General features: G+C 45.3%; 1 protein-coding gene across 3 annotated transcripts in view; it reads left to right on the forward strand.

Moving 5' to 3' along the window:
- The window catches only part of LOC124805170 (AMP deaminase 2), a 467,688-nt gene that overhangs the window by 220,533 nt on the left and 224,104 nt on the right, over window positions 1-23,051 (forward strand). For all 3 annotated transcript variants that reach the window (XM_047265658.1, XM_047265667.1, XM_047265673.1), the window contains exon 2: window positions 5,568-5,778. In XM_047265658.1, the coding sequence (XP_047121614.1) occupies window positions 5,568-5,778 (211 nt within the window). The remainder of the gene's footprint in view (window positions 1-5,567; window positions 5,779-23,051) is intronic.

Here is a 23,051-nt window from a genome sequence, read left to right on the forward strand (position 1 = left end):
AGAAACAAAATGAACCTTTGAGTTGCGAAGTTATGTGATGTTCTTTTGGTGATTACAAAATCGACTCAAATTAACAAAGAATTTGGCAGTATGAGCCCGCAAATCATTATGACGTTGCTTCGCCTCTGGCCTGGTTGTAAGCGATTTTTGTGGTAGAAAGAGCATCATAGCATCATAAAGACGTTGTATCCTCGCCTGGGGCAGGCTGGCCCACAGTTACTGGTGCTTGGTATTCTAGATACTAGCCATGGGACGGAGTTGACGCCAGAGCGGAGCCCACATATTTTCTGTCGGGGGCAGATCTGGTTATATTGCTAGCCACGGAAGTACGTCAGTATCGCGCAGACAGTTCATAGGGACCCGAGCTATGAGTGGACGAGCACTGTCCTACTGAAAAGCGGCACAAAGATGCAGTCGCGTGAGAGGAAACAAATGAAGACACAGGATGTCCGTGACGTAACGTTGTGCCATCTGAGTTCCGTCAGTCACTACCAGCCGTGACCTGGAGTCATACCCGATGGCTCCCCACACCTTGGAACTAGGAACAACAATTAAAAGTCGCCTCCATACTCGTTGCGATGGTCATCCGGGGCAGAACAGAACCGCGTTTCATCCGCACACAATGCGACGCCATTCATCAGCAGTCCATACTTGCCCACGGCGCCGCTCCGAACGCAGACGTTTGTGTTAAACGGTCCGGTAACTCCCCAGCCCAGATGCTGCTAGTTTCGCACCAGTCGGCAGAGTGCTGCAGGGAATCCATGGCAGGTGCAAATATATGAAGGGATTATGGTGTGCTTGGCGCACAATACGGCGACCCTCCGTTGTGCTGGTCAGATGTGGTCGACCGCAACCTCGGCAACGAGTAAGCCTTCTCTCATGTTCCCATGCAGTCTAATATCGGGCTACTGAAACATCCGAATGCCCTACGAGTCTGAATTTTGCACAGTTGTACCAGATGACCAAATGGAAAGGTATAAGGATGCCTCATTCAAACTGTTAGGTGCTGATAACATGTACGCGTGTGAGACAGAGTTATGTCCGTGTCCTTCATAGTGTTCACTCAACATCTGACGCTGTTTATGTTCCTTATGTACCCTACAAGGCTTAGTAACAATAATAAACACGAACAACACTAATGCACTCTGAGAGTCGTTGTGTCTGTTACAGAGAACTAAAGCAGTAATTATCTACATATCCCCGAATAATGAGTGAGTGCGTGTACGAAGTTACTTCAACGTCGCACCAAGTCTTCTGGGTGTTCCACATTTTAGTCAGGCGGTCGCACCGTGAACACTGTCACCTGGGCATGCAATTGGCAAAAACTTCAGCTGCGCACTGGCCGTCTCTACTAAAACAGACTTGTTTGATGTTCCATGGACGTATATTTTTTCTTACAGCTATCAAATGAAGATACCCATGACGATGCCGTTCTCCGACATAGGCATTCTCGTATGTTACAGTTTCGCTAGGGACAGAACTGCAGCTCAAATGGAAGATGATAGAGTTGGAAAAAGGTCGCAGCCTTCTTGAAAGAAAGAAAGGCACGGCTTTCGTCATCACATGGTCATGATTTAAGTAAACATAAATCAGCATGGCTGGACAGGGATTCCCCACTTATCTTGAGTCCCCCCCCCCCTCTCTCTCTCTCTCTCTCTCTCTCTCTCTGTGTGTGTGTGTGTGTGTGTGTGTGTGTGTGTGTGTGTGTGTGTGTGTGTGTGTTGTTCCAGAGCGAGCTGAACTAATATGTCCAAAAAATATTCGAAAGATAAAAACTTCTTTTTCTTTCTCGTGTGGACTATGAAAAATTCCCAAAGCCTATTAAAAAAAAAGTATTTTTGTATTGTTTTGAATTAGTCGTTTATCCGAAGTAAGAAATCTAGGAATCAGATTATCTCATTTTATAGTTATAGATAATCTTCATAGTGTGTGTCGAGAACAACAGCCTCTTCTTACGAACAAAACAATGTACACTTTGCCGCTGTAAGACTTATTACAGAAGAAACTCGGCCCGAACAGGCCTTGAAGGCCAAACGGTACCGACCGACCGCCGTGTCATCTTCAGCCCAGAGGCGTCGTTGGATGCGGATATGGAAGGGTCAGCACATCGCTTTCCCGGGCATTGTCAGTTTTCGTGACTGGAGCTAGTTGGCTGGTTCAAATGGCTCTGAGCACTATGGGACTCAACTTCTGAGGTCATCAGTCCCCTAGAACTTAAAACTACTTAAACCTAACTAACCTAAGTGTTGTGACTTGGCAAGACAGCCAAGCCAATATGAGGTAGCCGAAAGGCACGCGTTTAAGCTCACGCAGGCTGGCGTGAGGTCTGGAACAGTTAAAGGAGTTGAGTCTAGTAAAAAAAGTACGTAGCTTCTGGAATACTTAACTTTAATCCATAATTGGTAAACAGCGGTCTGACGGTACATGCATCACAAGATAAATAGCAAAAGATAATGGCGCCTTGCTAGGTCGTAGCAAATGGCGTAGCTGAAGGATATGCTAACTATCGTCTCGGCAAATGAGAGCGTAATTTGTCAGTGAACCATCGCTAGCAAAGTCGGCTGTACAACTGGGGCGAGTGCTAGGAAGTCTCTCTAGACCTGCCGTGTGGCGGCGCTCGGTCTGCAATCACTGATAGTGGCGACACGCGGGTCCGACGTATACTAACGGACCGCGGCCGATTTAAAGGCTACCACCTAGCAAGTGTGGTGTCTGGCGGTGACTCCACACTAAGGACATCACACACATCCATGCCCAGCCGCTACTTCTCAGTCAAGTATATCCTCAATTGGCCTCACAGGGGATGAGTGTACCCCACTTGCCAACAGCGCTCGGCAGACCTGGACTGTGAGCAAAGTGCTACCCAAGCCCTAAGCACTTAACTTCAGGATGTCAAATGAAGCACCTTTCAGCCGTCTAGTTTCCAAACTTATTTTATTTGGCTACCAGTTTTGGTGATATACTACGCCGTCTTCAGGCCCCTGACCGACGTGTAGGGAGATTCCACCTCTTCTCTGGTCAAAACAGGGGTCAGAAATATTGGTATTAGTAGATTTCTACTTGCTATAGCGATCACTCTAAGAACCGAGTCCCGCAACCATCTCTGAAAAGATGGACATACAAAGCGCTTAACTTCCGTGATCCGACGTGAACCGGTGATACTACTCCGGTAAGCCCTTTGGGCTTTGTACGGAAGAGCTATTGTTAAAACCGACGCATTGGCGCTATCTAATGTGTGGAATAAGTACAGCAGGGTCTCTGATGATTCTACAGCCAAATAGTGGGACTTGCTGGCTAGCTAAGAGCGCTAATGCACATTCCCGATTTAGCTATGTTGGACACGAGTGCGTGCTAAACAAGGCGGTAACTATAGTCTGATTAAAGTTAATTAGCCGGCCGAAGTGGCCGTGCGGTTAAAGGCGCTGCAGTCTGGAACCGCAAGACCGCTACGGTCGCAGGTTCGAATCCTGCCTCGGGCATGGAGGTTTGTGATGTCCTTAGGTTAATTAGGTTTAACTAGTTCTAAGTTCTAGGGGACTAATGACCTCAGCAGTTGAGTCCCATAGTGCTCAGAGCCATTTGAACCACCATTAAAATTAATTAACAGTTGAGACTTCACGCGTTGCAGCTAGTTTCCTCCAATCAAAACGCTCAACGTCAGGCCCGAACCGTTCGCCGTTGCCATACTGCCACAACTGGTCAGTTCACTTCGAATGACTTGTTCGGCATTCTTTTTCCATGTGTTTCACTTTTATTTCATCGTGTGTGATAACCACACACACACACACACACACACACACACACACACACACACACACACCACAAATATATTACGATGCTGGTGAAATATACGCGTTTCATGCACAGCACTAACTAAACCATGCTGGATACTTCCGCACAAGACGCGGTTCAGCGTCACATATTTGGTTATCATAGTCACAGAGATCGGCGTACGTTAGATAAGCTTCGCATGACATTTCGTGCCGGCCGGAGTGGCCAAACGGTTCTAGGCGCTACAGTCTGGAACCGCGCGACCGCTACGGTCGCAGGTTCGAATCCTGCCTCGGGCATGAATGTGTGTGATGTCCTTAGGTTAGTTAGGTATAAGTAGTTCTAAGTTCTAGGCTGGGATAGCCATGTTCTTTGTTTACTTTTATATTCTTACTCTAGTGGCGGCATACTTTCAACAGTATTTCATTACTGAATGTTGTTGTCTTCAGTCCGACGACTGGTTTAATGCAGCTCTCTGCGCTTGTCCATCATGTAGCAAATTTCTTCATTTCTGCTTGACTGCTGCGCTGCAACCTACATCCATTCGAACCTGCTACTGTAGTCAAGCCGTGGCCTCCCTGTACAATTTTTACCCTCAGACTCTTCTGCATTCCCAAATTTACGATTCCATAATATCTTAGGGTGTGTCGTATCAACCGCGTCCTTCTTTGTGGCGCGACAGGTGATAAATTTCTTTGTCCTCCAATTCGATTGAGTACCTCCTTATCAGTAATGAAACCGACCTCTCGTAGTCATCAGCATTTTCAGGTAGCGCCACATGTCAAAAGCTTATATTCTCTTCCTGTCGGAGAACTATTCACTTCCGCAAAAAGGTACACTCCACACAAGTACCTTCAGGAAAGAACACTTAAATTTATATTCAGTGTTAACCGATTTCTGCTTTTGAGAAATGGTTCTCTTACTGTTACCAGTCTACATCTTCATCTGTACATCGCTCACTACTACTTATTTTGCTGCCCTACTTTCAGTATCTCGTTCCCTAATCTAATTAGCTCAGCATCGCCTACTTTGACTAAATTGCACTGCCCTTGTTTCATTATTATGGCCTCCGAAAGAAAAACGAAAGGCATTCTTCGATCGGCTAAATCGTTCTGGAGGAAGATACGTCTGTTTCTAGTGAGGTAAGCCTATGACAATATGCTAGAATAGAATAACGTAATAATGTTTATCGAGACGTTTACCTGCCGCTCGACATGTCACTGGCATCGGTGTGTGGTGCTGAGTACAGCGTCTTTCAGCTACCTTAAGCTGTCCCAAACGCCGAAGTGTTTATGGACGAGAAGCTGATAGTTTTATAACGTCACAACGTGGAATTTTACGTTGCACGACATTCCGTATCTGAAAGAGTGAAATAGACAAGCTACACCTCTTCTTCGTGGACGGGCATGTAGGCACTGAGATGCAAATTTTTACGTCACAAGGAGAACTTGGGAGACGCCATACTGGATTTCACCGTAGTCAGATGAAGCCCATATTTGGTGGGTTTTATGTTATAACTTACACCCTATGTATATAGGCTGTTTCAGAACACCAGGACATTGAGGATTTGTCGAAAACGCGTCGTTAACGGCACAGTTTGTTATAACTGTCAATGACGTATCAGCTGTTAAAGCCTTCAGGACATATCACGACACACTCGTGTGTAAAAGTTCACGCAATGGAGTAGATAGAGGTGTCAGAGTTCACTGGTACGCGTTCTGTTATCTCCAAACTTTCTTATTCGCCTCGGCGTTTTCTGAAAGGTTACTGAGGTGGCGCGGCGCGCGTTGTTGCAGGTAGCGAGAGCCCGACGACGTACGCGGGTCCGCCGCAGTTCTCGCGGCCGGCGCTGGTGCTGGACATCCCGGCCCCGGCGGACGGCACGGCGCCCAACACCGCCTCCAGCATGGAGCTGCCCAACGAGATCTCGGCGCCCTACGAGGTGCCGCAGTTCCCCATCGAGCAGCTCGAGAAGAAGCTGGCCATGCAGCGCCAGATCACCAGCAGGTCAGTCGAATATACTTCAATTCCGCAAGTGCCGCAAAATCGATTTTCTCGCATAACTTACGCTACCGAGGACTCAGTTTGAGAGGTGCTGTTGCAGACAGCACGTACTAAACCACAGAAAATTGATACAATAAATGAATGAACCGTTCAGTGAAAATTAAAGGAAAGAGCCTGACTCCTGCGAAACTCGTAGTCCTTTGATTATAAACTTTGAGGAACACTCGTGTGTTGTCACTAAAGTTACCGAAGATCTTGACAATGTCAAGATGATCTACGAATAGTTTCCCCGAAAGAAAACCCTGAACAACACATAATGACCGTCACATGAAACCCTCTCCCTCAGGAACACTAACGTTACGTTCATCCACAAAAATGACATGTGACGAAGAATACGTATTACATGACAAACATCGCAGTTCATAAATAGAAATAAACTCTTTCTCATGTAGGCAGCTAAAAAATTCATTTTGAGCCACGGTTTGTTGTATGGCCGACGCTCTATCCACAGAGGATAGTGCGCCTGCAGGGACTTATCCCTTGTGTGCTCCCCGTGAGACCCACATTCCCAACATGTCCACACCACTACATTCGTAATGCGCCTAATAGTTGTTTGCCTATCATACTCATTACTCGTGGCAGATTAATCTACCAAGTCCCGTACGAGTTCGGGCATAGCGCGTGCGTTCACAGAAGGAGGTCTATGGCCGGGAAGCCATTTTTAACTATATATGACGGTAGTATCTGTTCCCGAAAGAACCGTTACCGTTGATGACCATGCAGCTTTGCTAGAAAGAAATGATAATTAAATGGACACCCTAGCTGCAAACAGGCGTTTATATACTTCATTGGGGACATGTTGAAAATGTGTGCTCCGACCGGGATCTCCTGCTTACATTTTCAACATGTCCCCAATGAAGTATATCAACGCCTATTTGCAGCGAGGGTGTCCATTTAATTATCATTTCATTCTAGCAAAACTGCATGGTCATCCACGGTAACTGTGCTTTCGGGAACAGATACTACCGTCATATATAATATTGTATTGTGATTTTTAAAAATGAATCTGTTTATTGTAAAGTTTACAAATTTTATAAAGTTCGCCAATTATGCAGACAAACGTAATGTTGAAACTTCCTGGCAGATTAAAACTGTGTGCCGGACCGAGACTCGAACTCGGGACCTTTGCCTTTAGCGGGCAAGTGCTTTACCAACTCGCCCGCGAAAGGCAAAGGTCCCGAGTTTGAGTCTCAGTCCGGCACGCAGTTTTAATCTGCCAGGAAGTTTCATATCAGCGCACACTCCGCTGCAGAGTGAAAATCTCATTCTGGAAACATCCCCCAGGCTGTGGCTAAGCCATGTCGCCGCAATATCCTTTCTTCCAGGAGTGATGGTTTTGCTAGGTTCGCAGGAGAGCTTCTGCAATATTTGGAAGGTAGGTGACGAGGTACTGGCGGAATTATAGCTGTGAGGCCGGGTCGTGAGTCGTGCGTCGTGCTTGGGAAGATCAGTTGGTAGAGCACTTGCCCGCGAAGGGCAAAGGTCCTGAGTTCGAGTCTCGGTCCGGCACACAGTTCTGCCAGGAAGTTTCATATCAGCGCACACTCCGCTGCAGAGTGAAAATCTAATTCTGGAAACGTAATGTTGATGATTTTATGCGTATCTTCCACTTGTCTAATAAAGATGAGCTTCTATATATGAAATATTATTAGAATTTGTTTCTGTGCTTGGATACAAATACAATTGCTTATGATGTTTAATGCTGCAGGGCACAACAATAATGATTTTTGGACAACATGGTTGTGTAGGTGAAGCAGCGACTCGTATGATTAATCAATCGGATTTATTATTATTATAAACTATGATAGTTTCCTGCCTTTATGTAGACAGGAGTGACACCACCAGCAGTCGACCAATGGTGTAAACGCCCAGAAGATCACCCCCTACGTCGGGTTGAAACCGGTTGGCGGTATGATGACAATAAATGCGATTAAGACTGTTTTTGAACAATTGACAACGATAATGGTTCGCGGTAGTTAGCCAGTATGATTCAATCACCACAGTTTCGGTACAGGCAGTGTCAATTATATATTTCTCTAAATGAAGGTGTTTTGTTAATAGGCCGAACAGGTGGCGGTGGTGATTGTGACGACGATGCAATCAAAAATAGTCCTGCAGTCAAGCAGAGCCATATTGTAGCTCTCCGGCAGACACGTCTTCCTCTTTCAAGCCTTCATGAGTGTTCAAATGACGCCGCTGTAGTGTACGACAATTCAGCAGGCAACCTCCCTTGCTGACAAGCCTTCTTATCGCAAAGCGATAATGCCAGTGTACACAAGCGGCATTACCCCGATGACAGGGCGTTGTTCTGAACTCCACCGAGAATGCGGAGGGACTAGGCATCTATTACAAACGTGGCCTGCCTATTTTGTCTTGAACCGAAGTGCAGGTTAAGTGCCGTAGTCTACTGTATTGTGTGCTTGAAGATGAAAACGTGCTTTAGTGCATAGATTGTTGTACACTGAAAGTGTGATGTCAAATAACTATAAAAGACATAAATCATCAGGCTGATGTCGTTGCAGCAATTATTACCGATAGAATGTAATTCTCGATGTTTGCAGGCTCATTTGTTAAGAGTATTCTTTACAAAACTTCGATATCCTTGTTCTAGTAACGACCCGACAGCCAGTTTTAACCTGTCACATTTCTTTAGTACAGCACAGACACCGCCGAGAGTGAAAAATTCTGTCCAAGTTTGTAATGATTTGTATCTTCAGCGACGGGTAATTGGACGAGGAATCTCGAACATTGGGCAAATAGTGGAAGCAATGAGCGATGTTCAAATGTCTGTATTCTTCAATGTCAGCTTTTACTGGTTTATCGACTCTGAAGTTCTTCGTTGAATGTTTCGAACTGCCATTCGTGCTATTGTGCTACCAATGTCGCACTGCTAACGGATCGACTCACTGCTTTAAGATGTCGCTTGTTTGCCTCGACACTCTGCAGGCTTAAGTCGAGCTCTCGACTTTGTCCTCCTTCCGCAGCTGCACGGCAGCGCTACCAATTGGAACTGTGTCTAGGCCCGAGAGGCGCGTACGATTTACTCGTTTTGTAGCTCACCGGTCCCACTAGCAGTTCGGACTTCTCACAAATGTTCATCGTTGTACGTATGCTCTAAATAGTAAAGTGATGTTACCTCGAATTCTTTATGTTGTATCAGATATTAACAGTACTTTGGGAACACATTTAAGCTGACTTCTGTGGTTTGAAACCTAGTTAGGTGTGTCAAATTTTAAGACAAAGGAATTTAAAGTTCCCGTCCTGGCCAGTTGTTTTAGATTTGCCAAAATGTCCCTGAATTACTTTAGGTGGCAAAGACCGCTATTTAATGCATTCTGCAACTATTGCTCAGCCACTGGTATCTTAGACATTCACAGAACTTGTAATTTCTTACAACTTGAAGGAGAACTGCCGTTGTGGGCGTATTATCTTCTCCAGCTCCAACAGAAAGTTACTAATTACGGAATGCACGATAAAATTAGGGCTCCTGTCCCAAATCGAAATTGTAATATGGCTGTGTAGATACAATGTATCTGCAAACACTGTAAACCTCATTCTGAAAGAAAATTGTTGTTAGGGAGCATCTTTTTCCGATTATGTGTTTGATAAAGCAATCAACAACCCGAAGGAATCTCGTTTCTGAAGGTGTTAGGCATTTTCCTTACTTCGACATTTGAAGTGACATTACGAACCAGTTACAGGGGGACCTCCAGTCTAACCTGGATACCGAACCATGGTGCAGTTCGGAATTTTTCACATTAAACATTACCAAGTGTGAAAGAATCGATGACAGATAAAAAGGTTAGAAATGACGGGGAATCGAACCCCAGGCCTTTGGATGTTAGATCCGCCACACCACCGAACGGAGTGCGATTTTCTACGCCGGTCTGCCTTATCCCAGCAACGCAGTGCGTAGGAGGAGCAAATAAGAATACCTGTAGATAGTATGTCGTCATGTAAAGCTTTCAAAGACTTTTACAGATTAAATTTTGTCAGTTGTCGATGATCGTTAGATTATTCGAAGCATTCGTTTCTCTTGGCCTTTTTTTTCCCAAGATGAACTACATGTTCTCCATTTTGATACTGCATGTAAATATAAATATAGCGACCGCCATAATTACTGTGTGAATAGCTCCTATTCTGAAGTTCCTAAGTCTACAAGCATCTATTACTCTACAGAATATGAGATTTTCTCTACCCCTACGTAAACAGGAAGGTGGACCACTTAAGTATTCTGAAATGAAACTTTCGTTAAACATGAACTTCTTCACAGCCTTGTAGTGATGGTACACTACTTGTATCACACTCATATTTGGGCAGAAAACGCGCCATGTGTGAAGTAGGACGCTGTCATTTTGACGATTCTTCTTCAACTTTTTTGTTAATTTTTGCTGTTATGATAAGCGGCACAGTGGTCATCGTTCGCCGAAAGCTGAAGGCGTTCATAAGTCCCATGACTACGTATGGTATGCTGTTCTCTTATCTGCCAATGTCAGGACACAAATCATGCGCTTGTCAAGGAAGAACAGTGTGCATCCGCTTTGGCTTCAGAAAACATCAATTCTTGGACATGTACGAGTATTCATCTTTGTGTTTTATGAAAAATGCTCGTATTGCTGTATCTAACTATATACTGCTTACAACAATCTGGTTTTAACTGAAAACAAACATTCTTGGTTACCGGTCTTTTAAAGAAGATTGTTAATAAAGATTATGTAATTTAAAAAACTACAAATAAAATTTTTCCTGTCTTTTTGCATTTTAAATTTCACTTAAATTTTCATACAATAAGCAGCTTCGTTTAAAAATTTGAATCTACGTAAGACCGAACGCAGGTTTTAAATTGTAAGACATTTCCAGAGGCAGATGTGGACTCTGACCACAATCTATTGGTTATGAACTGTAGACTAAAACTGAAGAAACTGCAAAAAGGTGGGAAATTAAGGAGATGGGACCTGGACAAACTGAAAGAACCAGAGGTTGTACAGAGTTTCAGGGAGAGCATAAGGGAACAATTGACAGGAATGGGGGAAAGAAATACAGTAGAAGAAGAATGGGTAGCTTTGAGGGACGAAATAGTGAAGGCAGCAGAGGATCAAATAGGTAAAAAGACGAGGGCTAGTAGAAACACTTGGGTAACAGAAGAAATATTGAATTTAATTGATGAAAGGAGAAAATATAAAAATGCAGTAAATGAAGCAGGCAAAAAGGAATACAAACGTCTCAAAAATGAGATCAACAGGAAGTGCAAAATGGCTAAGCAGGGATGGCTAGAGGGCAAATGTAAGGATGTAGAGGCTTATCTCACTAGGGGTAAGATAGATACTGCCTACAGGAAAATTAAAGAGACCTTCGGAGAAAAGAGAACCACTTGTATGAATATCAAGAGCTCAGATGGAAACCCAGTTCTAAACAAAGAACGGAAAGCAGAAAAGTGGAAGGAGTATATAGAGGGTCTATACAAGGGCGATGTACTCGAGGACAATATTATGGAAATGGAAGAGGATGTAGATGAAGATGAAATGGGAGATATGATACTGCGTGAAGAGTTTGACAGAGCACTGAAAGACCTGAGTCGAAACAAGGCCCCAGGAGTAGACAACATTACATTAACACTACTGATGGCCTTGGGAGAGCCAGTCCTGACAAAACTCTACCATCTTGTGAGCAAGATGTACGAGACAGGCGAAATACCCTGAGACTTCAAGAAGAATATAATAATTCCAATCCCAAAGAAAGCAGGTGTTGACAGATGTGAAAATTACCGAACTATCAGTTTAATAAGTCACAGTTGCAAAATACTAACGCGAATTCTTTACAGACGAATGAAAAAACTGATAGAAGCGACCTCGGGGAAGATCCGTTTGGATTCCGTAGAAATGTGGGAACACGTGAGGCAATACTGCCCCCAACGACTTATCTTAGAAGAAAGATTAAGAAAAGGCAAACCTACGTTTCTAGCATTTGTAGACTTAGAGAAAGCTTTTGACAATGTTGACTAGAATACTCTCTTTCAAATTCTGAAGCTGGCAGGGGTAAAATACAGGGAGCGAAAGGCTATTTACAATTTGTACAGAAATCAGATGGCAGTTATTAGAGTCGAGGGGTATGAAGGGGAAGCAGTGGTTGGGAAGGGAGTGAGACAGGGTTGTAGTCAATCCCCGATGTTATTCAATCTGTATATTGAGCAAGCAATAAAGGAGTAGGTATTAAAATCCATGGAGAAGAAATAAAAACTTTGAGGTTCGCCGATGACGTAATTCTGTCAGAGACAGCAAAGGACTTGGAAGAGCAGTTGAACGGAATGGACAGTGTCTTGAAAGGAGGGTATAAGATGTACATCAACAAAAGCAAAACGAGGATAATGGAATGTAGTCTAATTAAGTCGGGTGATGCGAAGGGAATTAGATTAGGAAATGAGGCATTTAAAGTAGTAAAGGAGTTTTGCTATTTGGGGAGAAAAATAACTGATGATGGTCGAAGTAGAGAGGATATAAAATGTAGACTGGCAATGGCAAGGAAAGCGTTTCTGGAGAAGAAAAATTTGTTAACATCGAGTATAGATTTAAATGTCAGGAAGTCGTTTCTGAAAGTATTTGTATGGAGTGTAGCCATGTATGGAAGTGAAACATGGACGATAAGTAGTTTGGACAAGAAGAGAATAGAAGCTTTCGAAATGTGGTGCTACAGAAGAATGCTGAAGATTAGATGGGTAGATCACATAACTAATGAGGAGGTATTGAATAAGATTGGGGAGAAGAGGAGCTTGTGGCACAACTTGACTAGAAGAAGGGATCTTGTTGGTAGGACATGTTCTGAGACATCGAGGGATCACCAATTTAGTATTGGAGTGCAGCGTGGAGGGTAAAAATCGTAGAGGGAGACCAAGAGATGAATACACTAAGCAGATTCAGAAGGATGTAGGCTGCAGTAGGTACTTGGGAGATGAAGAAGCTTGCACAGGATAGAGTAGCATGGAGAGCTGCATCAAACCAGTCTCAGGACTGAAGATCATAACACAACAACAAGACCGAACGCAGCTACAGCCACGTAGGACCGAACCCATGTACCCCCCCCCCCCCCCTTTTCCCCCCAACACATGCACGCTACCGCATAGCCACACTACTTGTCTGAAAAATGCAACGTTATTTTAGCGTATTAAAAGCGATTTTCTCGAGAACGTTTGAGAGTTGAATCGAACTGCTTTGGGAGGAGAGGTAATTTGAGTTTTGAACTTCATGTACAATAAATTTAAAAAATTAAAAAATACGATTGTTGTGTGGTCCCTTGTTAGAGAAAAACTGGCAGTGTTGACACATGCGGAGGCACAATTCTATTGTACGCCTGTCAAAATTAATCAACTTTCTGGGTTCATCTCACGTATAGCGTACGGTATACGAAGCCTTGAGCCTGTCTAAGTACATCGAAACGCGCTCCCATCTTACTACTGTACGCTTATAAAATCCTGGCCATTTCTAGAAGACCAGGCAAGAGCCACAGTAAAATTTAACCGCGGTCAATTCTCTCATTTAACTTTTCATCCTTTGTCATTATTTTTCTGTGCCTTCACAGGAGGAGGACATAGTAAGAAAATGGATTGTTCGCAGGCAGACGAAGACACAGAATTACAGTGTCCGTAGTTATAAAATTCACGTGCAGCTTTGGAGGCGGCTGCAGAAGTGGTGCTCAATGTATTGACCCGTATTTGACAAGAAACAGCCTTCGGACGTCAGTTAGAGCTGTCAGTTACATGGACCAGTGGTTCTTTTTATTTACGCGTAACACCACAAAAGTGTGTTTACGTTTCAGTAGCCTTCCAAAATGAGGAAGCACTTTTGAAATAATCTATTTCGCACCTGGCTGGAAAACGGTCAGACAATTTCTGTTGGACTGTGCTGCTGATTCCGGCGGAGGTTCGAGTCCTCCCTCCGGCATGGGTGTGTGTGTTTGTCCTTAGGATAATTTCGGTTAAGTAGTGTGTAAGCTTAGGGACGGATGACATTAGCGGTTAAGTCCTAAAAGATTTCACACACATCTGAACATTTTTTGAACAATTTATGTTATTGAAATGTTTAAAATCTTGTCATCTACGGAAAAGAGCCGCACCGTTATTCGTGCTGAAATTAGTGGGAGTGTTAACACAAACTGCGTAGCTGCGTCTGTTTACGCACTTCCAGCAGAGCTATTCTGGGCGTGCGGTGACGGCGCTTATTACACGAGCTGGCCAGTGTCGGGTGGGCGCGCCTGCCGCTGCGGTCCCAGCCGCATTCCACGTGCTGTTGTTTGTTTACCACCGCAACGCAGTCGCCGCTGTAACGAGGACAGCTCGCTGAATAAACAGGCGGTCCAGTGCGCAGGCGCGGCCGTGCTCAGCGGACAACGCGCGCGTCGTGGGCTCTGTGAACGCCTTCTCTGTTCTCGGAGGCGATAGCGGCGGTTACGCGCTATTCCTGCTTTCTACTTGTATATTGCAGGAGGACTATGTCGTAAGCGAGTGTTTGAACTCGTGACACTTGCTGACGAGCAGATCACATGCTAGAGTTCAAACACGGTACTTTGTATCGTCTTCTTTACTTGAATTAATTCATTCAGCTACTCTACGGTTAGGACTGGCAACTTCTTTTCGCGCTGCAAGTTGCCTGATTAAATTTTGGCTTACTGGGAATCTCGGTGTAGACGGTGCGCAACGAATATGAAATGGAGTACTACTATGTTATTCCCCTATGGGATAAGTATTTTCTTCACAAACATTCCCAAAAGTAAGTCATCCTGTACAGAGCTCTAAGCAGTGTACCGCCGTGTCGATCAACTACCTAAAATACTGTTGGTTCTACCAAGGCGAAATGAGGAAATTAGTTTGATCGATATGAATGAAGTAAGTTGAATATTTTTCCTTGTTTCCTCTAGTTGGGAAAAGTGTTGAGTGTATTAGGTTAACCACTGTGAAATACTATTAAGGGCATTGAACATACCATCTACATTGGTGTTATTTTTGTACCACAAATATATTTAAATTGTAGCCATGACATCTAACACTGTAAGCTGCTGTTTGATTTATTTTTTAACCAGCAACTTACAAGGGTTAGCAGGGATAGCACTAAGTACACCAGCGGCTATAGATTTTAAACAAAAACCTTACTTATAATTGTCTCTAATAACGAAAACCATATCAAAATCCCTGCAACAGTGTTTGAAGTTAGTCTGCACATACAGACGGAAAAATGCGGTGGGGAGAGCTTTAAATTATAACACAGGGTGATTCAGCTGCTCCTAATTATGAGTTTTATGTAAGCTGGAACACCCTCAAGATTTTCATTCATTCGTTGTTCATTCATCTCCCTCTCACTCTCCCCCTCCCTCTCCCCCTCCCCCTCCCTCTCCCCCTCCCCCTCCCCCTCCCCCCTGTGTGTGTGTGTGTGTGTGTGTGTGTGTGTGTGTGTGTGTGTGTTGGCGTGCGCGCGCTATTAGTCCCACAGAAAAAATGAAGAGGGCTGCTTTCTTTGCAGGAAATTTGATTTAGTTAAATTTTGTACTGGGATTCTTTTTCGCTGGAGGCCACGGTTTGAGAGTTTCTTTAAAGAACAACCCGTTTGGAGGTCACTTTTGCACATTTTCTTGAATAATTCGCAGACTATGGCCTCTAGCGAGAACGTATCCTGGTACAAAATTTAACTACATTAAATTTCCTATAAAAAGGTCCTTCTCATTTGTTCTGTAGGACCAATAATTCGCGCATAGCGAGGGAGAGTATGAAAATCTAGCTGGTGGTATTTGAAGGCATTGTGGGTTGCATAAAGCCATAAGTAGGGGCAGCCGAATCGCCATGAGCACGTCTGCGACCGGTTTCGCTCAAAGAACGTTATACGGCATCTGTTGCATACGATCATGCATACAATAAAATTTCAAGTGAAAAAATGTTTAAAAATTGCAGTAAAGACACAAGCAATACTTCCATATTTTTATTAACACATACATACATACATGAAAAAAGTCTAAAATACTATATTTATAATTAATGTTTAGTCATGCAGAGGTAGATGCATGGAGTGTGTATCACAGACAACCTCCGAGTGACACACAAAATGCACCTGCTTCTGCATTACCAAACATTATTTCGTAGTTGAAAGTTGGCGACACATCACAGGATCCTCTTAACAACGTGTCTCCACTTTCCTCGGTCTTCTGCATGTAGGAGTATCTGGCCCCATGTTTTGGATTGCCTTCTCCTTTATCTGATCATTGGTCATCTCGGCGATCGTCCCTGCAATCTATTCTCTTCTACTTTGCTTTGGGTGATGTTCTTTTCCAATTTATCATCCTGTCGTCCAACTATATGAGCAAAGAACTGCAGGATTTACTGGGAGAAAATACTGGACAATCTCTTCTTCACCCTGAGTTATTGAAGAATTGATCTGCTGGTTCGTTTGACCCCCCCCCCCCCCCCCCCCGTGATATTCTCAGCAACATCCTATACGATCACGTCTCAAGAGCATCAATTCTTTTACTGTCCCCTTCAGTTATTGTCCGTGTTTCAGTCCCGTATAGGAAAACTGGAAACACCAGAGATTTACCGATACAGTCGCAGGTTCGAATCCTGCTTCGGGCATGGATGTGTGTGATGTCCTTAAGTTAGTTAGGTTTAAGTAGTTCTGAGTTCTTGGGGACTGATGACCTCAGCAGTTAAGTCCCATAGTTCTCAGATCCATTTGAACCATTTTGAACCAGATATTTCAACACACTCAGTTCATTGCGTCTTGTTAGAGCTAAGTCTTTCCAAATCACTGTCAACTTCGATGCAGCATCCCTACCCTACGTTTTAAGTAAATATTACATTTTTGACATGAGTATGTATCTTCCGTTATTAACTATTGCTTGTTTTTTTAATTTCAGTTTTCAAACGTCCTGTATAATGACGTTTGTCCGAAACTGTTTGCACATTAAAAAATAAATGAAACATTTTTACAATTTATAAAAGCTATAGAAAGCAATCACATAAATCACTTAAGCTGATTTTCTGTTTAATGTGTCGTACAGCAAGAGGAAGACTCGTTGAATCACATGCCATGTGGGAGAGTGAGTATGGACATCCTGACCATACTAATTATAGCATTTGTGTAGTTTTCCAGATAGCATGTGCACTAGAATGTGCCGTTGTGTAACTGTGACATGTGACACAACGTCGTGAATGAAATCTTGTAATTTTTTTTTTTTTTTTTTAAGTTCGCGTTTTTAAAATTTTTCCTGATAGGGTTTTCAGAGCTCGTTTCTGGATCAACTAAATAATTACACTGAGTTGACAAAAGTCATGGAATACCTCTCAATGTCGTATTGGACCTCCTTTTGCCCTGCGCACTGCATCAACTGTGTGGACTAGCACACTGGACTCGCGTCCGGCCATCCTGATTTAGGTTTTCCGTGATTTCCCTAAATCGCACCAGGCAAATGCCGGGATGGTTCTTTGGAAAGGGCATGGCCGTCTCCCTTCCCCATTCTTCCCTAATCAGATTAGACCCATGACCTCGCTGTCTGGTCGCCTCCCCCAAATAAAACCCAACCAACTGTATGGGATCAACAAGTCGTTCGAAGTCCCCTATAGAAAAACTGAGCTACAGTGCCTCTATAGCCGTCCACAATTGCAAAAGACCTCCTACGGGTCGGGGGTTTAAAATAGGTCCGAGGTATTCCTGCTTGACATAAGAGGCGACTAAAATGAGTCTCACACGCTTCGGCCTTTATGTGATGGTCCCCTGTAGGGTTTGACCTCTATTTTTCAAAATTTTCCCGAAGAGCGAGCCAGTTGGGGAAGGGCACCTTACATGGTGCATCGTGTCCATCATGTGCTGAGACCTATCACATCCTTCGTCGACGTGGATCTGCACTTCTGCTCGTTTTCCAACTGTTGGGCAAGGTCACCCTTCTGGGTGCGTTTTTTTCCATCAACTGTGCAGTATCATTTTCTACGCTGACGATGATAATGGACTTGTTTGCTTCGTTGCACCTGATATCCAGCACGGTAGCCAGTCTGTTGTGGTGGGGCCGCCATGTACCCTGTTGGTTGTAGCCCCCTGACTACACAGGGATTGCTCTGCTGATGCCAGCGTCATTAACTCCCCACGTATGCCGAGGAGTAGATGCCCGTCACCCTGGGGCATAGGGACTCCCTGCAATGGCCATCCTGCCAAGTGGTCTTTGTTGCGGCTGGGTGGCGCCCGAGGAGAGGGCCCATGGTCAGAGTGGATGGCATCAGAGCAGATGACACGCTTGTGGTCAAACACCAGCAGTCTCACGGGCTCAATTCAATGCACAGAAGTACAACCCCAAATCGTTCCCCTCCCTGGCTACACCATGGGAGGAACATCAGACTAACGATGGCAGTGGCTCTTATTCAGCCTGGTACCTTGTATGTTAGAGAGCTGATGGGGAATCTTACATAATGATGAAGCCTCAGTTTTTTGTTGAGCATTTAGAGGACGGGTTTGGGGAGGTGGAGGCCTTGTCCAAAATGAGATTGGGGTCAGTCCTGATCAGAACAGCATCCTCTGCCCAGTCATGGGCGTCACTAGCTTGTGACAAGCTGGGGGATGTTTCTGTAACCATCACGCCCCATAAGAGCTTAAATATGGTTCAGGGTATCATATTTCACAGGGACCTTCTTTTTCATTCTGCCGATGAGCTGCGCGCTAATTTAGAGTGACGAGGTGTACATCTCGTTCAGCGTGTCCACCGGGCTCTGGGGGTTGTCAGGTTGCCACCGTTGCCTTCATCTTGGCCTTCGAGGGTGATACATTACCCGAGACAATCAAGATGATGGTCTACTATTGTGATGTAAAACCCTATATCCCTTCCCCAATGCGGTGCTTTAAATGCTGGAAGTTTGGCCATATGTCTTCCCGCTGTACTTCCAGTGTCACATGTAGAGATTGCAGACGCACACATCCCAATACTCCATGTGTCCCGCCTCCCATCTGTGTCAATTGCGGAGAGCACCATTCGCCTTGCTCGCCTGACTGCAGAATTCTGCAGAAAGAAAGGAAAATCATGGAGTACAAGACTCTGGACCAACTGACCTACACCGAGGCTAAGAGGAAATTTGAACGCCTAGATCCTGTACATATGACATCGTCTTACGCCGCCACTCCAACAGTTCTAACCCCATCAGCTCCGCCAACCCCAGTCACTTCTCAGAGCCGGAAGACTACACCTGCTCCCTTGATGGTTGGGGCACTTCCCTCCTGTTGCTCCTGCACCACCTACTTCAGGAGCAACACCACCCCAACCATCGGGGATATCAGTCCCCACTTCTGAGCCGGAGAAGTGTAAGTCGTCTTTGGCTCCTCTCGCTAGGAAGGGGTTCCTTGGGTCACTCCCCGCCCGGGTTTCTGCTAGTGGGAAAGATAACACCCGCCAATGGCTGAAGAGCTCCAAAGCAGCTGGTCGTAGGGCTTCACGCTCTTCCTCAGCTCCGGGGACTGAATCAGTGAAGTCCTCCGATCCATGGAAACCCAAGAAACAGCGAGAGAAATCCAAAAAGAAGGTCCCCAAAACCAAGGGAATTGCGGTGGCACGGCTACAAGCTGTGCGTCTATGGATCAGGTGGAGATTTTGGCGTCCGTCGAGGACCTAGATCTTGCTGGACCCTCAGACACAATGGATATAGACTATTTAGGCAAAAAGTAGGTGGTAGCAGGTGACTCTGAGGGATAAACTGCCTCTTTGAATGTTCCATGCCTTCCCACTCTCACGTTGACGTCATACTCCAGTGGAATTGCGGCGGTTTTTTCCACCTCCTGGCTGAGCTACGGCAACTGTTACGCTTTACACCTGCTTTCTGCGTTGCCCTCCAAGAAACCTGATTACCAGCAATGCGGACCGGTGCCCTCGGGGCAATAAGGGATACTGCAGGAACCGTTGCGACTATAATCGGCTGTCAGGTGGAGTTTGCATTTATGTCCTAAACTCGGTCTGTAAACCTGTGCCCCTTCAAACTCCTCTTAAAGCTGTGGCTGTCAGAATAAGGACGACGCAGGAAATAACTGTCTGCAATGTATATCTTCTTCCAGATGTTGCAGTATCCCTGAATGTATTAACTGCACTGATTGATCAACTCCATAAACCTTTACTACTTCTGGGAGATTTTAATAACCATAACCTCTTGTAAGGTGGCACCGTGCTTACTGGCCGAGGCAGAGATGTCGAAACTTTATTGTCTCAGTTCCACCTCCGCCTCTTAAACACTGGGGCCGCCACACATTTCACTTTGGCTCATGGTAGTTACTCGGCCATTGATTTATCAATCTGCAGCTCAGAACTTCTCTCACCTACCCACTGGAGAGCACATGATGATCTGTGTGATAGTGACCACTTCCCCATTTTCCTGTCACTGCACCGGCGTCAGGCCCACGGACGCCTGCCCAGATGGGCTTTAAACAAGGCGGACTGGGGAACTTTCACTTCTGTTGTCACTGCTGAATCTCCCCCACACGGGAACATCGATGTGACGGTTGAGCAGGTGACTACAACAATCGTTTCTGTGGCAGAAAACACGATCTCTCGCTCTTCAGGATGCCCTCGGCGAAAGGCAATCCCTTGGGGGTCGCCTGAAGCCGCTGAAGCAATTAAGGAGCGTCGGCGAGCTCTACAGCGACATAAGCAGCACCTTTCCCTGGAGCACCTCATAGCCTTTGAACGGCTCCGTGCCCGCATTCGCCAACTTATCAAACGACGGAAGCAGAAGTGTTGGAAGAGATACGTCCCGACACTGGGTGCCATACGTCAGCTTCCCAAGTCTGGGTAAGGATCAAACGTGTTTTCGGGTACCAGACCCCTAGAGGTGTTCCCGGTGTTAACATAAATGGCGTGTTATCTACCGACGCAAACGCGATTGCCAAGCACTTTGCTGTAGCCTCTGCGTCGGAGAATTATCCCCCAACCTTTCGCACTCTCAAACGGCGGCTGGAAGGGAAAGTCCTCTCGTTCACTACACGCCACAGTGAATCCTATAACACCCCATTTAGAGTGGGAGCTCCTCAGTGCCCTTGCACATTGCTCCGACACAGCTCCTGGGCCAGATCGGATCCACAGTCAGATTATTAAACATCTCTCATCTGACTACAAGCGACATCATCTCGTCATCTTCAGCCGGGTCTGGTGCGATGGCGTCTTTCCGTCGCAATGGCGGAAGAGCACCGTCATTCCGGTGCTCAAACCCGTCAAAAACCCGCTTGATGTGTATAGCTATCGGCCCATCAGCCTCACCAAAGTTCTTTGTAAGCTGCTGGCACGTATCGTTTGTCGGCAGTTGAGTTGGGTCCTGGATCTTATGGTTACTGGTTCCATGTCAGGGTGGCTTCCGCCAAGGTCGCTCTACCACTGATAACCTTGTGCCCGTCGAATCTGCCATCCGAACAGCCTTTTTCAGACACCAACACCTGGTTGCCGTCTTTTTTGATTTACTAAAAGCGTATGACACCACCTGGCGACATGGCCTTGCCACATTATAGGAATGGGGTCTCAGAGGCCCGCTCCCGATTTTTATCAAAAATTTCCTGTCACTTCGTACTTTCCGTGTCCAAGTTAGTGCCTCCCATAGTTCCCCCCCCCATATCCAGAAGAATGGGGTCCCGCAGGGCTCTGTAAAGAGTGTCTTTCTATTTTTAGTGGCCATTAATAGTCTAGCAGCAACTGTTGGGCCGTCCGTCTCACTTTCTCTGTATGCAGACGACTTCTGCATTTCGTACTGCTCCACCAGTACTGGTGTTGCTGAACGGCGCCTACAGGGCGCCATCCACAAGGTGTAGTCATGGGCTCTAGCCCACGGTTTCCAGTTTTCGACCGCAAAGTCGTGTGTTATGCACTCTGTCGGCGTCGTACCGTTCATCCGGAACCAGAACCTTACCTTAATGACGATCCACTCACTGTAGTGGAGACATATCGATTTTAGGACTCGTTTTCAACACCTGATTGACTTGGCTTCCTCACCTTCGTCAGCTTAAGCGGAAGTGCAGGCAGCACCTCAGTGCCCTCCGCTGCCTGAGCAACACGCTGCTGCAGCTCTACAGAGCCCTTGTTCAATCCCGCCTTGAATATGGGAGTCTGGTTTATGGTTCAGCGGCGCGCTCAGCGTTGTGTTTATTCGACCCAGTGCAGCACTGTGGCATTCGCCTAGGACAGGAGCATTTAGGACTAGTCTGGTGACGAGTGTCCTTCTGGAGGCCGGAGTCCCTCCACTGAAGGTTAGGTGTGCACAACTGCTGGCCAGTCCCGTTGCACACGTTCATAGTTCTCCTGTGCATCCGAATCACCGTCTCCTTTTCTCACTCACGCCGGTTCATCTTCCGCATCAGCGGCCCAGGTCTGGGCTTCCAATTTGCAGTTCGTGTCCCTTCTTTCCGAAATGAAGTCCTTTCCTTTACCACCTATACTTGAGGTTCCTTCACGTACACCTCCATGGTGTACACCTAGACCGGGCTTCGCCTGGACGTTTCACATGGCCCTAAGTACTCAGTTAACCCCGTGGTTCTCCGCTGGCACTTCTTCTCGATTATTGACATGTACAGAGGTCACGAAATGGTTTACGCCGATGGCTCGATGGTTGATACGTCGGCTTCGCGTATGTCCATGGTGTTTTTAGGTATTACTATACACGATTCTTGCACTTAGTAATTACCAGCGCGTAGAAATAATTACAAACAAAATGTTTAACTTATCTTTCTTCCGTTTTCTGCTCGTTACCTAAGACTGGGTTTGTTAAGTTATTATTGAAACATATTTCTTCCCATTTTTCGTCATCAGACATCATGTCAGATCTTCACAATACAAATTCTACAGACAGAGAAGACAAATGACCGCTCCAGACGAGGGGCACAGTATCTTTACAGACCAAAAGTTAAACGTAGACTCACAGAATTCCTGCGCAACCCCCATATTTATAATCTCGCATTTCCCGCAAGGATTTTCTCGAAACGGAAACTTATAATTTCAATAATCTTTTAATTAAAACATTAATTTCGACAAAAATGTGCATTTTTAGAAACGTGACAGTTATGGTTACAAAAATATAGTTTCGGTTATTCAAATTTTTGCATCAGAATGCGAAAGTTTTTTATTCCCACTAACTTTACAAACAATTCATTGCAAAACAAAATTACCCTTTCAGAAGCGGAGAAAAAGTGGTTTCAACTGAGGGATGTCAAGCTAATGCAAATAACTTTCACCTG

Source organism: Schistocerca piceifrons, chromosome 1, assembly GCF_021461385.2.
Source record: "Schistocerca piceifrons isolate TAMUIC-IGC-003096 chromosome 1, iqSchPice1.1, whole genome shotgun sequence".
Lineage (NCBI taxonomy): Eukaryota > Metazoa > Arthropoda > Insecta > Orthoptera > Acrididae > Schistocerca > Schistocerca piceifrons.